Here is an 18,032-nt window from a genome sequence, read left to right as displayed (position 1 = left end):
CAATATGGCCTCCCAACTTCTGCCTCTCGGTAAATCCCTTGACTCCTCAGCATCGCGCATCACCCCGCTAACCCTTTGATAGAGCTGATTGACAAGTGTGTCGGCTCCCGTATCTGGGTTGTCATGAAGGGTGACAAGGGTCAGTCTCTGTTAAGCGGCAGTACTGAGTAGCAGGCTAACTTGGGACAGAATTTTCCGGCACGCTTCTCGGCTTCGATGACTACGTCAGTGAGTAACCTTTTTGGTAATCACGGTATTACGTTACAAGTGCTCACCTATGTTGTAGACATGGTCTTAGAGGATGTCACTGAGTTGTGAGTCTTCAATCTTCTTCGCTGGACCTTCGTTTTGCGATTTCAACTTTCCTGCTTTATGCCCACATGTGCGGTCTTGGGCTTCTAGGAATACCCTAGCACTCTGCATGCAATATGCACCGCTTTCTAGTGTCATCAAATCAAAGCTAACTTGACCAGTGACTATTCAGGTACTCAGACCAAGCTCCCGAAGCTACTGCTGAACGGAAACAACATTTGCATGGTACGCCATCCATAACTGCTCTCTAATCAATCTCCAAGTTCCAATCTAATCTGTTGAACAGTTGATCCCGGGTGGAGAGGGCCCTACTTCTAGCTGATTCACGTAAAGTGATGGGTCCCCATTGATGAAAAGTTACCGTTCTCTAATGATACCGAATGAAATGATCTAAAAGTTCAATGATAGATCTTTATCACCTCATCTTTTCCCATTTCCCAGCATACCTTGCCCCTCTCATGCTGATTGACTGAGATGTTATCTTCAAAGGCCTTCAGAAATAGTTATTGTATGGCCATGGGATATACCTGCTGCAAACGTACCCGGATTGCGTTCTTGGGAAAGCACGTTTCTCTTTTGTTCGTTCTAGCTATGGTTTCTCAATTCGAAAGCCTGGCATACCAAGTCCCAGCTAACGTTAAAATTGAGCGTGATGGCACTGATAGGGGAAATCCCCACTAAGCCACGGTCGTCAACTTTAGCTTTTGTTCTTATCAGCTCCTCGAACCACTGCGTATCTCATTATTGGATCAGCTATCTAGCGCCGGCGTGGCTGCTTCTATTGCATCTAGAAGGCGGGCTAGGTTTTGTTTATTTGCACTAGAGATCTGTGGCATAGATTGACTCATGCACCCCGGATTTTGGGCCAACCTTATTGCAGAAGTTGAGGATGTAGATAGCCGCCGTGCTAGCTTGGGTGTTCGCTATTTTGGATTAGGGGCGCTTATCTCCAGTCGCGAAAAAAAGCACAGAATTATATAGTCCTCTAAGGCTCCAGTCCTGCATTGATCATTCTAGCACTATTATAGTCGTGTTGAACTTGAGAAGAATATGATACCGGGAGAATAGGTTGATCGACTCGCGTGGCCAGACACAACGTGGAAGTCTAAACCCGGAATTCAGCCCTGGCCAGTACCTAGTTAGCATATTCTCTTAACGACAAAAGAGCGAGGCCTTTCCTGATCATCGAGGTTTACCCAGGAGTCACAAAGTACTTCTCAATTTGACCTTCATCGTGCCTGCAATACCCCAATACGATCTACAATTCTGTTTTCTTTGCACATCAGGCAACACACTTAAGAGCAAGAATAGCAGCAGATGTCACTTTAGCCGCGTATCACCGGCATGCATTACAGTACAGTAAGACACGGTCAAAAATTCCATCTCGATTTTATTCAAGCAACATGAATCAGTCATTCATCCGTGTTTCATCCCCGTCGCGCTCCCGTGGTCAACCTCACTACCCCAGAGTCACGGACGGCACGATGTGGAAACTGTTACCTAACAACTTTCTATCCCCGCATTATCAACGAAACTAAAGTGAGACCGTCGGGTTAGCAAGTCAACTCTAAACCAAGCAAGCATGGAATTGTTCAAATCACTTTCGATGGGGGCCTCGGTGAAAATTCTCGAGACAAAGGCCCCGCGGTTCGAGATTTCTTGTGATACGCCCCGGTCGGCTTTTTTAACCGATGTGCCTCGTAGCAAAGTCCAGCCCCCACTTACGTTGGGACATCATGATTTTGCTAGAGTTGTGAGGCAAAAGGATTCATCCAAAGGGGAATCTTGATTATAGTGCCATTCCGCAGGGCTCTTTTCAAAGGGGATAAAATCCCGATCTCAACATGGCAAATCCTGTCGAACAAGACCAGTCAATGGCCAGGGTTGGCATTTGCATCGTCGCATCGCTTAGCCGGTGATCCAAAACAGGATCTTCGACAAATCCTAAACTCTCGGTTGAGGCAATTCCCAAGCCAAATGACCGCCTCAGCTCAATGCTACGGTGGCTATTTAGCAGCGGACGCAAGCCAGTAACAGGGCTCCCTGGGCGCCATTCGCTGGTGTGGCGGAAAGCCAAGCTCCCAGGATACAAAAAAACCACTGGCATTTCTGGCGTCCCTGTGGGGCTTAGGTCCGTGGTGGCCGGCCGCCTCTCCTCTAACATCTGCGTCTCTAGTATCTCGAGTGGATCTAAGAGGCTATTCCCGGTTGTTCTGATCCGAGAAGTACATAGCTCTGATAGCGATGACAGGTGCTATTTACATCGCATTTTGTTGGTTGGTTCGTTACTTTATCTCGATCCCCCGTTATCTACTCTGTCGCACAGAAAGCTGTCCCCGAGGTTCGAGAAGCCTGCCGCACACGATCGACAAAGCCTCAGCCGTTTTGGACCGAGACCTAGCCCGCGCCCTCACCACCCGGAAAATAATTAATTCTAATTTCGATGGAACTTGGGACGAGCGGCTTGGCACGGTCACTGTGCAGGATTCATCCGCTGGATGCTTGTTGCTTGGGAGGATCAGTAGCCCACCACAGAGGAGCTATAGGCGCTTTGTTCTCTTGCACAGCGTGGCATACGAGCTGCATGTCGAAGGAACCCCCGTCCCAGTCCATGGGTCCCAGCATCGAATGACTGTGGCGACATCGCGTGATAACCCTGGCGCCGAAGGGCCAACGCTCCCGGCGAATGCTGGTTCTACCGTCCTTCCATGCATATCAGTGGCAGCCCGCCATGGGGCCACACAGACCAGGTGAACAAATCACGACCGTATGTAGACTACGGAATACGGGCAGGCTAACTACATTCGAGAAGCCATCTGTTTAGTCCCGCGCCCACATCCTCGGTCAAGCCATTCAGGTTTGCCTCAGAGGTAGGTAAGGTTGCCCCGATCGCACAGTCCAGTGTGATTAGGCGGTCGTCCGTCGGGAAGCCCACAGGACGTCCAAGTGATTCGACGCCAGACCGATCGTGCGCGCAAGACATTCGGAGGCACGGGGGGGGGGCCGGAGCTGATTCCTAGAGTAGGATCTAGCCACGAAAGACATTCTTAGCCCATGGGAAGACGTGTGCTTATCAGGATGGAAGCATTAGCGGTGGGTCTGATTGGCCGCGGCGACGCCTATCGCGTGGAATGTGCGGAGAGCCGTCCCAGATGGGGGTTGAGTGGGTCCCAGGCCCAGCAAAGCTTGACCCGCGTGGTCGAGAGTCCCATTTCGACCTGTGCTTTTGGAGAAATTCATGGGCGTAATACTGGGACGCGAAGGCCATTTTGGTGCATATGCAGCGGCTGCAGGCCAAGAACTCAAACCAAGCTGAGTCAGTTCAATCAGCGCAGCCTCCAGGGCTGGAGCGTCGGCCATTCCGGTCCCAAAGTAAGGACTCTTTCCCTTGCAAGTACAGTATGGGTCTCGGGGCAAAGCGGGGTCCACTTATTTGGCCTATTACGTGTGATCATTTGCTTTGATGATAATGATATACCCTAAAACGTGCCCGTTCGCATCCCTTAATATGCGCTATCGTTATCGCAGTTATGGGGGCAACCATGAAACTAAGTACCTCTATCCCAGACGCACAGCCCCTAGGACTCATAGATCGAGTCAGCCTTTCCAAGTCTCGGGGACAGAAAACAAAATAGTCACAGGAGTTCCGAAAATGGCTGGGTGGATTTAAGAACGAAAAATTAAGAGAGGGAAGGGAAATAAACGAAGCCAAAAGTAACTACGACCGCGCCATCCGGGGTAGAAAAAAGCCCTCGCACCCAACGTGGACTAGGGGCATCCAAGGCTGCCTGGTCTAGTCTCAAGCGCTTTTGCCATCCGTATCTATGGCCGTCCCCATTGGCTCCGTGCGCAGCAACCAAGATAGAGTATGAAAAGTTTCTCGTAAGGAACTTGCCATTCTTTCTACCGGGCCATATCCTAATTGCTTACTGTTCGACTGGGGTGCTCTTTTAAATAACGCGATCTTCCCCCGCCCATCCTTCTTGTTTGCTTCGTTCTGTGATCCTCGCCTCTACCGGCTGTTCCCACCCTTCCCCTCATCTCGCCGTTTAGCCAGTCTAAGGCTCTACGAGAGATCTCATATCCTCTTCCCTCCCAACCCGACTCGCACCATTTTCACCATGGACGAGAAAAAAGTCGAACAGACTTCGGTCTCCCCCACCCTCACTGAACCACCCCCCGTCTATGGCTCAGAGATTCCCCGAGGAACCTGGAGTCAGCGATTCATTGACAGCTTCAAACAAGACCCCAATACTGCGGTGATCCATGGTCGCGAAGCTGGAGCTGATGGCTCCGGCTTCGATATGGAGGCTGCAGCTGAGAACACTGCTAGGTCTCCCCTTCAGCGTCGTTTGAAAGGCCGCCATCTGCAGATGATTGCCATCGGTGGTTCCATTGGTAAGAAATCCCCCTACTCGTAACATGTGAGCCAGTCGCAACCCTGAAGAATTTATCCTAACGCTTTTCCTTCAAGGCTCCGGTCTGTTTGTCGGTTCTGGAGCTGTGCTGAGCACCGGTGGCCCGGCAGCCTTGCTCATTGCTTACTGTCTTATCGGAATCATGCTGTTCTGTACCGTCCACGCTCTGGGCGAGCTGGCCGTGGTCTTCCCCGTCGCCGGATCCTTTTCCCACTACTCGACTCGTTTCATTGACCCTGCTTGGGGCTTTGCTATGGGCTGGAACTACGCGATGCAATGGCTGGTAGTTCTACCGTTAGAAATCGTTGCGGCCTCAATTACGATTGGTTATTGGCACCCCCACGTTTCAAATGCTGTTTGGGTTACGATTTTCTGGCTCGTGATTGTTGCTATTAATCTGTTCGGTGTGAAAGGATACGGTGAAGCCGAATTTGTGTTTGCTATCATCAAAGTCACTGCAGTCATTGGTTTCATTATCCTCGGGATCATCCTCGACTGCGGCGGTGGCCCACAAGGTGGTTACATTGGTGGCAAGTTCTGGCATGATCCTGGTGCATTCCACAATGGGTTCAAGGGTGTCTGCAGTGTGTTCGTCAACGCCGCCTTCGCCTTTGCGGGAACAGAGCTGGTTGGATTGGCTGCTGCTGAGACTGCGAACCCCCGCAAGTCTCTCCCTTCGGCCATCAAGCAAGTCTTCTGGCGTATCGCTCTCTTCTACGTGGTATCCCTGCTTCTTGTCGGTCTCCTTGTCCCATATAATACCCCTCAACTTTTGAACGCCTCCTCCAGTGCTCCAGATGCCAACACCTCCCCTTTCGTCATTGCCATCAAAAATGCAGGTATCTCTGGCCTTCCCTCGGTCATGAACGTCGTTATTATGATCTCAGTCCTGTCTGTTGGAAACTCCTCCATCTACGGATCTTCTCGTACTCTTGCTGCCCTCGCCGACCAGGGCCAGGCGCCTCGCTTCTTGGCCTACATTGACCGCAAGGGTCGTCCTATCTGGGGAATCTTCGTGGCGTCGGTGCTCGGTCTTCTCTCTTACCTCGCCGTGTCCAGCAAAGAAGGCGATGTCCTGGGTTGGATGATGGCCATCTCGGGTCTGTCATCGGTCTTTACTTGGGGATCAGTCTGCATGTGCCACATCCGGTTCCGCCGTGCTTGGTCGCTCCAGGGTCACAGCTTGAATGAGCTTGCATTCAAGTCCGCAGTCGGCGTGTGGGGATCCTGGGTTGGATTCATCTTCAATTGCCTGGTGCTCGTCGCCCAGTTCTGGGTCGGTTTTGCTCCTGTCGGTTATGCTGAAATGAGTGCCGGTGAGCTCGTGGAGAGCTTCTTCAACGCGTATATCTCTGCCCCTATCGTGCTTTTGTTCTACATCCCATACAAGCTGTGGTTCCGCACCAAGTTCATTCGTGCCAAGGATATGGATCTTACGACCGGTCGTCGCGATATTGATTTAGCATATCTGATCGAACAGGAGAAGGCCGAGCAGGCTGAGTGGCCCACTTGGAAGAAGATCTACAAATTCTTCTGCTAATGACTTGAACTGGGTCCAGTTTTGGATCGCAGATGACTTGAAATTCATCTCTTTTACGAGGAGCACTTATCTATTATGTGCCTATTGCAAAAATACCATTAATATTCCAAATAATCAGTTCAACGTAGCCACTCTTCTATGCCAGTAAATCATTAGCACTAGTAAATTCAGGCCTCATCCAACTCTGAGCTGCTTCTCTCAGTCAATGCCAGTGGCCGTTCACAGGAGATGTTTCTGCACAGTGGGCGTATCTGTGAGTCAGATCGAACCTTTGTATCTGGTCTTCGTCCGGTAGGTCAAGACTTTCTTATAATAGGAATCCCAACCATGATGTGCAATTCTCCGTGGAATATTTCATTATCAAGGCTGATTATGAATTTGCGCATAACAAAATTAGGTTCTAGCTCAATGCAAGTTCAAGGCCAAGTCTGAAGACGAGATGTTGCTGTGCAGATCCTACGAAGACGTGTTGTGAAAGTAAGTTGGCCGCTACGCCGAAAATCTCGCCGATCTGGAGTTTTGCTATGTTTGCACCTGGGGTCCCGTACTACGATTACGAAGAGTGTGGCTGTACAAACCTGAATGTGAGGTACCCGCCTCGTGTCTTACTCGGGGCCAAATCAGCATCTCCCGAATCCATTGGGTATACCTAAAGCTGGCTCAGTCATTTTCGAGCTTTGATAAATGTCTGCGGATTAGGGTTTTCTCCTGAAACTTAACTTGTCCTGGTGTCTATTGTCAACCCTAACTCTATTGTGTTTTCAGTTGTCCCCAAAAATAGGACAAATAGTCTGGTGGAGCTTGTAAGGCTGGAGCGTTCAGTACTGTTGTGGTACGAGTATTATTACAGGCCACTCCCAACTGCACCGAATTTCATCATCTGGCCCTTCCTCTTGAATTGCACCCCTTTTCCTTCGTTTGATCTTGTTGTGGTCGAGCAGCTCTTTAGTTGCACCTTTCAATTCTTCCTCCGACTTGCTCGGCTCGCTTTCCGTTCATTTCTTCCCTATCCTCGCCCTGAAGACGCTGCCGCCGCAGCTTGGCGCTTGCCTGCCGCGCGGTCTGCAATCTCCGGTCTCTTGCATCTCTGCCTTCCATTTCTCCGCGCACAGCGCTGTTTCTTCGACAGACTCGATTCATAAGTCAGCCGGCCTGCTTTGGGTGGCTGATCTTGCGCTTTGGAAAACAAGCCCAGGTGTAATAGACCGAGCGGACCTGGTGCTTTCCACAGCCACGACCATTGATCCCATCCTTCGATTCCCCTTTCGCCATCCATATCATTCGGATACGTCTCGCATATAACATTTGATCTACGAAGCGCGTTACCCTTTATCCCTGTCACAATGCCTGGCTTCGCGGATTCATTCTGGACGCCAGATTATGCCACGGGCCTCGGGGTTCTGTATGGGAAACTGCAACAGGGCGTTGTGGAGAACAAGCAGATTCTGATGATTGCATCGCTGCGAGCGGATGCGGAGGATCAATATGGTCTCCGCATGGGAGATATCGCACCGAATGTCGATCGCCTTACAGCTGGAGGCTTTGGCAAGGACGATGGAGCTAGTGTCAGAAAGGTATGAGGGATATATCCACCGCACTCTGATACATCTGACTGACGGCGCATCAAACTTATAAAGGCATACGAAGGTGTTCGAACCGAAATGATTGAAGCATCCCGGAATCACCAAAAGATTGCCAGCAACATTCGCGAACTTGTGGTGGCGCCGTTCCGGCGCTGGAGCGAACAGCATGAGTACCGTGTGCAGGCGTCCCATGATAGCCTCCAAGCGCGCATCAAGGAGCACACCAAGCAGATGGAACTGGTGAAGAAGCTTCGGAGCACTTATTTCAACAAGTGTCGTGTGGTAGAGGATCTCGAAGAAGAGAACAAGCTTGCTTTCCAGGATCCGGACAACAGCCCCAGACTTAAGCCCACACCGAAAATCATTCTGCCTAGCGACGAAGGGCCCGAGGAGGAGGAGGATCCGATCGAAATAGGAGAGCGCATCTTCCCTCCAGAGGAGGTGAAGAAACTTCTCACCCACATGCTTGACAACATCAAGATTGGCGAGGCCAAGGTTCCCATTATCGGCACATATCAGAACGTCTCCACCGGCGCAGACATTGTGGAGTATATCCAGAATAACATGGATGCCAGCAATCTTGCCCAGGCCGAGCGTATTGGCCAAGACCTGGCGGACAATGGTTTCCTGCGCCTCGTGGGCAATATAGGCAACACTTTTGCTAACAGCTCCAAGTTGAACTACCAGTGGCGCAGCAAGGTTTTCCAAATCACCGGAATCCCAGAAAAGAAGAAGCCGTTGATGCGCGTTACTTCTGCGGCCTCTAGTGAAGATGGCGTCGATTCACCCATCCAATCAATGACCGAAATGATCGACCGCTGGAATCCACTCAACAACCCTTACCCGAATGAGACTCCGGCTGAGAAATTGCGGCGAGAGGCTACCGAAGCGGACGAGCGCTACAAGCAGGCTGTGCGTAAACTCGATCAGCTTCGTTGTCGGCTAGAGGAACATATTATTGAAAACCTGCGCTTCATGGAGCAATGTGAGCTAGATCGCCTCAAGGCTATCAAGGCGGTTGTACTCGACTTCTCCGGCGCTATCAGCAATGTGATTCCCAACCTTCAAAGTACTGTGGATCACATGATGCTTTACCAGGAGACGATCCAACCCCTCGGTGACTTGCGATATCTACTGGAGAACTACCGCACTGGTGGTTTTGTTCCTCGCGTCCAGGCGTACGAAAACTACTATGGATCTGTGGAAGGTGAATCACTCGCATTGGGAGACAACTATTACGCATTAGCTGACTCGACTCATGATAGAACAAAACTTCGGCGTTGACCTTGAAGCTAGAGCCCGGGTGGACCGCAAGCGTGTTCCCATTCTGGTCACTACTCTTCTGACTTACTTGGACAACCGTACGTCTAGCATTCTGCTACCAATGACTACCCACGGAAGCTAATTGTTTCAGGCTACCCCGAGCTTGAAGGCGACGAGGCCCGCCGGGCTATCTGGTTGCATAACCCCAAGCTTGCGCAGACTCATGAGCTCCGCAACGCTCTGAACAACAGCAAAGTGGATTACAGCGAAGTCCTCCCCCAGTTTGAGATACCCATCGTCGCCAGCGTTTTGAAACTGTACCTTCTTGAATTGCCAGGTATGTCACTCTCGCTGATCATTATAGGACCAGTAAGCTAACGCTGTACCAGACTCTCTTGTTTCTTCACAAGTTTACGAAATCGTCAAAACAATCTACTCGACTACCGCTCACGAGACCACGGAAGAGGGACGGATCAAGGTTCTGCAGAGCACCCTTGGACAACTCCGTCTCGTCAATATTGCCACGCTTGATGCCATCATGACCCATTTCACACGTCTGCTTGATCTGACCTCAGCCGATGAACAATACATTGCCTCGCTGGCGCAGGTCCTGGCACCCTGTGTGCTGCGCCCGCGCACAGAGAGCAGCCTCACTATGGATGAGCGCCACAGCTACCGTCTGATCCGTGACCTCTTTGCCCACAAGGATTCTATCTTTGGAGAGCTGAAGCGCCAATCCAGTGCTCTGGGCATCTCTACCTCCAGTCGCCCGCGAGCAATCAGTACCGATGAGAGCAACCGACGTGCTGCCATGGAGGCTCGCCAGCGCGCCATTGTGAACCGCAGCCGTGCCGCCAGCCCGTCCACCCGCCAACGCCACCGCCGTGACCGCTCCAGCGGCGCATCTGAGACCGGCCGCTTCCCAATTAACGTGTCCAGTCCGGCAGACCGCCGCTCCGGCGGTACCGCGCGTCACACCAGCCTCGATGTGCCCACAAACCCATCTAGCAATGAAACGCCCCCGACTCCTGATCACCCTCAACCTGTTGTGGACACTCATGTGGAAGAGGCTGCTACCAATGGCACAGTGACGGACTCTCCTGCCATCACCAGCGCCAGCACAGTCTCCGACTCTCCCAGTCCCCCTCCCCCCAGAGACTGTCTCAGATGGCTCCCCCACTCCCACTCCCACCCCTGCCCCTGGTACTGGCGAGTTTGAAAAGCGCAACCCCCACCGCTCTTCAGGCGCCCGGTCCACCCGCAAGCCCGGTCTCGGAAGCATCTCCAGCTTCCCCGCCGGCGCCGGCGCCGGCACCGACAGCAGCCGAAGCAGCGTCGCCGAGAGCGAATCCAAGGGAGTGACTCTGGAAGACAAGCCCATGGATGACTAAAATCATTTGACGATCCCAGGGAGAAGAGCCTCGGGGCCCCAAGGCCATGTATAGACCAAATAGCTTTCTCGCCTGGCCCGGTTTAATCATCCAGGATCCATCCTATATGAAGACCCGGGTCTGGCGATGGCTGGTGTTGGGATCTGTTCCCCTCCCTTTGTTTTTAATTTTAAATTCCCCTGCGTTGATGTCCTCTATGCGTGCTTGCATTCATACCCCTGCCTTGCTTGCACGTATTTCTTCTCTGGCCCCCTATTTTTGCATCAGCTCGGGCTCCCTTATGTGTTCCATGCTACTCTTCTTTGGATGTTCATTTGTTTGTGAAACCCTTGTATGTATACTGGATTTCGTCTCTTGCATATGTCCATTTTCCTCGGTTATGCCATCCTTCCAACGTAGATGCAAGTAGTTGCAAACACTGCTTATGAGGCCAAGACCAGTAGAGGGGGCAGCCAACACTACAGGAGGCTAATTGGAGGGAAAGGGGGCTTTTGTGTAGAGATCAGCATGAGCAAAGCCCCTTGGAGATGCAACTAGTCGAATGGCTAAGGCAGGTGAGCTCAGTCACGTCTAAGATGCTCTGGGGTCGGCTGTGGAAGGCCTTGGAGGGTGAAGGAGGCAGCTCAGTCTGAGAGGGAAAGGACAGAGACAGAACTTGAAGGAGGACGGCGAAGGGCTATATGACAATTAACAAGTCTCATTTGCAATAACTCTCCGGGGTGGTCTAGTGGGAGGATGCTCCCATTAGCCACTCTTGGCAACCGGCCGTACAGTCCCGTCACTTTTGGTGCACCCAGCCTGAAGTGATGTCGGAGAGGAAATGGGGGGTGGGTGGGAACCCCATACAAAGGAGACATCTGGCGTATGGGGGGTGCTTCTTTTTTTCATTTTGATCCTCTAGTGGTCTGCCTCTTTCATTTGACCCTATTCACAGCTCTGTAGCTTACCTTGTTGCTGAGAAATATGCGAATATAAAAAATGAAGATGAGCTTTTTCGCCTCACTTGAAGAGGGCCACCTCAAAACAGCTGTCCATGGCTGTTTTCCGGAGGGCTCTGGTTCGATCCACGAGATGGCCGATTTTCTTTTTGGAGAGGTATGTTTTTCTTCTATTACCTCCCCCAGTAGAAGGCTGCCCATATCCAAGTCCCTTGACTACGGGTCCATCACTGGTATTGAAAGACACCGCCACACATGGGACCCGCGCACTTGAAAAAGCGCAGAAACCGTGTTTCTGGAATTTCTCACCCTTATTCTCGCCAGGGACACCGGTAGATAGCTAACACACCTGCTGCCGCCGATGATCAACCACTAACTTCGAAGCTGTCCACATCAACCACCCAAACATATCCATACCCGCACACCACCTCGCCAACCCTTCAGCCCACGGTTGACCTGCCCAATCAGTTTCTATACTTATTCTAATTCATGAAACAATTTCTCGTTCGATAGGAGCGGCGGCTCATCCGTGCACATGGCAGTCTCCTTGCAGCCCAGCGTGAGCAGGTTGGAGTCTCACGACTGCATCAGGTCTTTGCAGATCTGCAGTCATCGCAAGCCAGATGTGCTACAGTGGCAATTTTCAGGAAACAGTAGAATTGGCCAATGGCTTCACTTGGCTCGCCAACACGGGTCGACGTTGGCAACAACTTGATGTCCAGGAGAACTCGGATATGGAGCACGACTCACTCTATTGGACTTTCTGCTGACTTTGGAACAAACAGATCTGTAGACAGTCGGGAAGACATCCACTCAAGGGAATAAACAGGGAGTTCCGTCCGTGTTTCCAGGTCAAGTATTGGGGATCGACCCAGGTTAAATCGACGATCTGGAGATTTGTGGGAGTCCTCTAGCGCCGGTGTTCAGGTGGGTCTATCGTCCAACTTGGCTCAATGGGATCGTACGAGTGTTGCGTTCTTGCCATGCATGGGTTCCCCGCAGTTCTTCACGCAATGACGAATCGCCGATTATCAATGCTTTGAAATTTCCTCGGGATCCGTCGGGACACACCGTATAAATCAAAGAGGCCCGGGAAACAGACGATCCAGCTTTCTCCAACAGGAAACTACTGCTTTACCGCGAATTTTGCTATCACTTCCCGTTTCATCCGGTATTACTCAGTATGGCTCCGATTCGCGTTGGCTTGATTGGACTTTCGAGCACATCCACCTCCTTTGCAGCCGGAGCATGGGCTGCGAAAGCCCACCTCCCTTGGTTGCTCAAATCGCCGGACTATAAGCTGGTGGCGCTCGCCAACTCTTCTGTCGAGGCGGCAAAGGCATCTATCAAAGCTCACGGCTTGCCTGCAGAGACAAGGGCCTACGGTACACCTGAAGAGATTGCCAACGACCCAGATGTCGACCTGGTCGTCGTTTCCGTGAATGTCGCCAAGCACTATGATCTCATCAAGCCGGCTCTCCATGCTAAAAAGGATGCTTTTGTCGAATGGCCCCTGGGTGCCAATACGACCGAAGCGGCCGAGCTGACAGAACTGGCAAAAGCTAATGGCGTGAAGACGGTGGTCGGACTCCAGGCTCGTGCGGATCCAATCGTCATCAAGACCAAGGAAATCGTCCAGAGCGGTGTCCTTGGTAACCTGACCAGTTCGAACGTTGTAGTGGCAAACAGTGCATTCCCTACACAGACTTGGTTTGCTGGAGCAGAGTACTATCTTTCCAAAGACAGCGGTGGCAACATGCTCACCATCTTCTTCGGCCATTGTAAATTGAATGCTCCCACAATCCGAGAATCTTGACTGACCATTATAAGTTCTGGATAGCTTTACTCAGGTCCTCGGCGACTTTGCAGATCTTCAGTCGATTTTGAAGACGCATTACCCCACGGCGACTATCGTGGATGGCCAAGGAAGGTAGTCCAGGAAAACTATCCTCGGACCGCACCGGACCACTTGCTCGTTCAAGGAACCCTCGAAAATGGAGCTTTGGCATCCATCAGTGTCCGGGCAACAGAGGAAGCCGTCGATGATGTCGGATTCTGCTGGGTGATTACTGGAACTAAGGGCGAGCTAGAGTTGACCAGGCCCCCAGGTTCTTGGCAGACGGGGCCTCCGGAAGGAACTCTGCGCTTACGAGTTGGAAAGAATGCTGCAGAGGCGATTGACTTCTCCACGATACATAGTTCGGATGTGGCCACGACAGAGGAGCCGAATATGGCGGCTGTTTACGATGCCTTTGCTAAAGGGCAAGATGATCGTTTCTCTACTTTCGAGTCTTCTCTTCGGGTGCATAAATTGTTGGATAGAATTGTGCAGGCTTCGTAGAAGTGAGCGAGAGGGCTAGTGACAATGGTGCTCTGTGAAGCATGATGTACTCCGGAATTATCGATAGTCAATTTGAACCGACCTATAGTCGTCCTAACATGCCGCGATTCCAGCCTCTATTTCTGCTCTCCGATGCGCTCCAATTCATGACCATTGCCATGTTCTCCATTCGCATGGTCGGTATTAGCCTTCAGACTCTTCCAATCATACAGCACAGCACCTAGGCTTGATACTGTTGCCAGTATAAGCCCCACACGCAGGGCATCTTTGATCGCTCGACCGTAGACTGCCTGCAATGCCGCTGAAACCTGACCGGTAGAAGAGCCCGGCAGACTTGCCGTTGCACCACTCACAATTGACTGGGGATTCAGGTCAGGAGCTATCTTGTTCAGCGCCTCGGTAATACTTCCCAGGAACACCGCTTGTGCAACAGATACAAATAAAGCTCCTCCGAAGGTCTGCGCAAACAAGATGATCCCGATCCCAGTCGCTATGTCATGCTCAGGAAGCGTCGTTTGCACCATGTAAAGACCCTGTTCTTCGCCCAGGCCGATTCCCATTCCGCACAGGATTTGAAAACCAACCCATTTGGCTCGGGAGGTGGACCGAGGATGGACGGTCATCAGAAGACCGGTACTTACCGACATAAGGATGGATCCGGCATAGACAAATGGTGTGTAATACCCAGTCGCGGAGGTTCCGAAACCGGCGAGCATGAATCCACCAACGACACTGACCATGAATGGGATGAAGAGGACTGCGGACTCAACGGCAGATACGCCATCGACGAGTTGAAACCATAGCGCTGGACTACTATTAGCATATTTTTTTTTTCTTAGAACTGGGCCTTCTGGCACTCACGGATGTAGAAGACGTTGACCTGCGATAATGAAAGTCTCGTCAGTAGAGTCATATAAACCAATCAGGCACGAGGGGGACTTACGAAAAACACGCCACCAAGGCATACTGCGAAAATAATTGCTGCAATAATGCTTCTTCTCCGCAATAAGCGCAAGGGCACAATCGCGCTTTCCTTCGTCCAGTGCTCAACGCCCGCAAAAGAGCAAAAGAGGATTCCGGCGAGCGTGAACAGAGCGATAATTCGCCGATCGCCCCAATAATATGTAGTGCCACCCCATGAGAGCGCCAACAGAAGACAAATGGTTGCTGCGACAAATGTGACAGTGCCAGCCACATCAAAGCTCGCCACGAGACTGCGAAGTCCGGTCCGTTCTGCTCTCTCGCTGGGGCTCCTTTGGGGGCGTTATAGAAAAAGGCGATGAAAATCATCACAGCACCACCGAGCGGGAGATTGATGTAGAAACACCAACGCCAGGTAGTCGAATCCGAGAAAGCTCCACCCTGTTGTGGCGGTTAGCTCCTGTGATGTGGCTTCGCCGGAAGGAATGGGTAGGATACCAGTAAAGGGCCAACCACGCTTCCAATCGCAAAGAAACTTCCAATGATACTATTCCAAGTCGGTCGCTTAGGGAGCGGAACACACTCAGCGAGAATAAGTGTTGTGCCTGCTTGTATGCCGGCGGAGCCTAAGCCTGCCAATGCCCGCCCAAAGATAAGAACATGAGAACTCGGCGCAGTAGCACACACGACGCTTCCGATTTCAAAGACCAGCAGTGATGCGAGGAATACTACCTTGTTGGAGAAAAGGGTGTATATCTTGCCGTAGGAAGGCTGGAATGCGCAAGAGGCTAGGGGGGTAGATTCTGTGCAAGGCGTTGGGATAAGTCCGCCGCCTCTGTGAATCGCGACTCTAAATCCCGGAGGATACTTACGATGCGTACCATCCAACATCATCAATGCTGTTGAAGTCATGTGTAATACGAGGCACAGCTGTCGAGATAATGGTGTTGTCCAGTGCTACGCAGAGAGTAGCCAAACATAGGACGATCGCGATCAATACCAAGCTGGAGAACTTGGGATACTGTATGTCCTCCGTTTGGAGTCTATCTCGTGCGATTGAATCAGCTACAGGAGTAGCTGCCACTTCCGCAGAACCAGACATTCTTGAAGTGTCAAAGAACAAGCTTGAAAACTCCAGGAGTTAGGTACTTGGTGACTTATTGCCGGGATGTTCCGCTCAGGTATGATAGATTGGCCCCAAAGGGGGCCGCCCCCTTCGCGTTCTCGTTCTATTCTGGTTAGAACAGGTTGCAATTCCGGGCGATAGAACATCAATGGCAACGATACTGGCATCAATTTATATACGCATGTTCAGGATGCTCCATCTCGCTTGAATATGCCGTATGTGAGCTGTCGCATCCTAGTGCTATCTTGTGTCTTATAGAATGCATAATCCTGAGGGCCTCCCCCCCTCTCAACCGGGGACGCGAGCGATGCTAAACCTGGTGTGGACGTTTTGAAATGAATATGATATCTCCTTGACAAATGAGCATTTCCAAGCTCAACATCCGCTGTTCGCAACTAGATTCGGAAACGGCCACCGCACGATCAGGTAGATCCCTTGCTCGTACGAATCTATTCGGTGCATTTGTCAGAGGAACGCAGTGAGCAGCCACTATGTCAACCATCTTCCCGGGGGCACAGAGCACTGATGTGGAGCTGAAATCAACCAGCCAGAGCTTACTATGGCTATCGCTACCCTTCGTGGCGTTCACTTGTTCACTATGTTGCCTCAAGTCGATCGAACATAGGGATGAATTACCGATACCGGGTCTGTCCAAGAAGGCCTAGTTAAGCTGAAGTGTTTGGTTAATGCGAAAGTCCTCAACAAAAACACCGCCGATGATCTAAGGCACGACATTGACGGGAACGACCAGCAGTATCGCATTGCATTGGTGATCTTCCTGGTAGCATATGAAGCGTTTGAAGTGCCATGTAACCTGGCGGTGAAGGTTCGTTCTATAACCGGGGCTTTAACGCTACATCAAATGACGCCATGAAGGTTGAGTAGTTGTAAGAAGAGAAAATACAAAACCAGCAAAGGTTTTTCTGCTAGTATCTGGCGGAAAAGTCATGAAAGTCAATCCTGGTGGAATTGTTGAAGATTGGTGGAACTGGTATGGTCAAGCTACACCCAATCAAAGCTTTAGATGGGGAGTAGTTGTAAGAAGAAGAACTGCTGGGCCAATAAATGTTTTTGCTAGTATCTGGCGGAAAAGTCACGAAAGTTGATCCTGGTGGATTTTGCTAGATCTTGGTGTCACTTTCTAAATCTGGGTGTAAAGACTGTTGTAGTATCCAAAAGGAGGAATCTGTTAATAAAACCCGGTCGATTGAAATGAAATCTAGTGTCATACTTCAAAATAGGTGTTGAGTATGCCGTGGAATTTAGGGAAGGAAGTTGGTAAACAGAACCTAGTTGATTAGGTTAGATCATAGTGTTATTTTCTCGGAAACGGTGTTAGGGGATATACAGAGAAGGGAAAATACGAATTTGAAAAGGGTTGATTTAACTACATATTATTTTTATTTCCTAGTACTACACATGGAGGCATTTACAGTATCCAATCTATAAACAATTCCCGGTCGACTTAACTGAATCCTAGTGTGATTTACTAGAACTGCGCATTAGAACTACTAGTTCATTGACTTGATGATATCCAGGCGAAAATGCACAAATCGAACCAACCAGGATAAGTCAAACATGCATACATATCTATCTGTAGCTATAGCCATTGGCTTTGTCAATTCTGAGATCCCATGTACAGCTTGCTGGGCTGCCTCGTCCTGGCCTTTTTCAACAGAGATGACAAACTCAGCTGGACGGATACCAAAGCTACCTTGGAAGAGACCAGGCTCTGGCTGCACTATTCCACCTATCTTGCATGGGGATTGGTGTCTCATCCTTATCTTTATTTGTGGCGACCATCGTTCAGGGCATTGGCTACGAAGGACTCGATGCACAGCTCTTACTACCCCCCGCCACCCCCTACGTGTATATACGTGGTCGCCTTGATATCGGCCTCTTTTCCCGGTAGATACATACATGTGCAGAGGGCCATACGCTGCAGGCTTCTGCTTCCTAGGGGTTATCACATTTGTAGTTTCGGATATGATTTCTATGTCCCATATTCATCAAGGCTCTAGCATTTTAACATATATAGCTTGCGTCCCGTCTCCAATCTCTCCAATTGCGCTATGCAATGCTCTACTGTGCACGTGCTCCGCATTCGGGTTGTTACCCTCGCTTTGCGCCTGGGGAGACAAAGTGGATTGCTTGATCCAACATGTGCAGGTCACCAGGAGAGAGAGTTACAGATTATTA

General features: G+C 50.8%; 6 protein-coding genes across 6 annotated transcripts; 4 read left to right on the top strand and 2 right to left on the bottom strand.

The window, feature by feature from the left end:
- Positions 1-4: 4 nt before the first annotated feature.
- N7468_002304 (RNA-binding protein LSM5) lies at positions 5-630 on the top strand (the record flags this gene model as incomplete). Its single annotated transcript, XM_058471601.1, has 6 exons — positions 5-29; positions 83-139; positions 190-228; positions 287-314; positions 485-537; positions 599-630. The coding sequence occupies 6 exons, from the start codon at positions 5-7 to the stop codon at positions 628-630; spliced, it is 234 nt and encodes a 77-aa protein (XP_058334742.1).
- Positions 631-3,399: 2,769 nt separating this feature from the next.
- On the bottom strand, positions 3,400-3,672 carry N7468_002303 (uncharacterized protein; the record flags this gene model as incomplete). The annotated part of the gene is made up of 1 exon (XM_058471600.1): positions 3,400-3,672. The coding sequence occupies one exon, from the start codon at positions 3,670-3,672 to the stop codon at positions 3,400-3,402; it is 273 nt and encodes a 90-aa protein (XP_058334741.1).
- Positions 3,673-4,433: 761 nt separating this feature from the next.
- Positions 4,434-6,270, top strand: N7468_002302 (amino acid permease GAP1; the record flags this gene model as incomplete). The annotated part of the gene is made up of 2 exons (XM_058471599.1): positions 4,434-4,710; positions 4,787-6,270. 2 exons carry the CDS (start codon positions 4,434-4,436, stop codon positions 6,268-6,270), a joined length of 1,761 nt encoding a protein of 586 aa, XP_058334740.1.
- Positions 6,271-7,613: 1,343 nt separating this feature from the next.
- On the top strand, positions 7,614-10,507 carry N7468_002301 (GTPase-activating protein RGD2; the record flags this gene model as incomplete). Its single annotated transcript, XM_058471598.1, has 6 exons — positions 7,614-7,844; positions 7,908-9,060; positions 9,119-9,214; positions 9,268-9,453; positions 9,506-10,203; positions 10,241-10,507. The coding sequence occupies 6 exons, from the start codon at positions 7,614-7,616 to the stop codon at positions 10,505-10,507; spliced, it is 2,631 nt and encodes an 876-aa protein (XP_058334739.1).
- A 2,121-nt stretch (positions 10,508-12,628) lies between these two features.
- On the top strand, positions 12,629-13,786 carry N7468_002300 (Gfo/Idh/MocA family protein; the record flags this gene model as incomplete). Its single annotated transcript, XM_058471597.1, has 2 exons — positions 12,629-13,226; positions 13,323-13,786. 2 exons carry the CDS (start codon positions 12,629-12,631, stop codon positions 13,784-13,786), a joined length of 1,062 nt encoding a protein of 353 aa, XP_058334738.1.
- Positions 13,787-13,902: 116 nt separating this feature from the next.
- On the bottom strand, positions 13,903-14,526 carry N7468_002299 (mfs transporter protein; the record flags this gene model as incomplete). The annotated part of the gene is made up of 1 exon (XM_058471596.1): positions 13,903-14,526. One exon carries the CDS (start codon positions 14,524-14,526, stop codon positions 13,903-13,905), a length of 624 nt encoding a protein of 207 aa, XP_058334737.1.
- Positions 14,527-18,032: the final 3,506 nt, after the last annotated feature.

Source organism: Penicillium chermesinum (assembly GCF_028974085.1).
Source record: "Penicillium chermesinum strain IBT 19713 chromosome Unknown utg000002l:1.0-5270490.0:1.0-5274688.0, whole genome shotgun sequence".
Lineage (NCBI taxonomy): Eukaryota > Fungi > Ascomycota > Eurotiomycetes > Eurotiales > Aspergillaceae > Penicillium > Penicillium chermesinum.
Note: the sequence above shows the minus strand (reverse complement) of the source record. Positions and strands in the feature narration are given on the sequence as shown.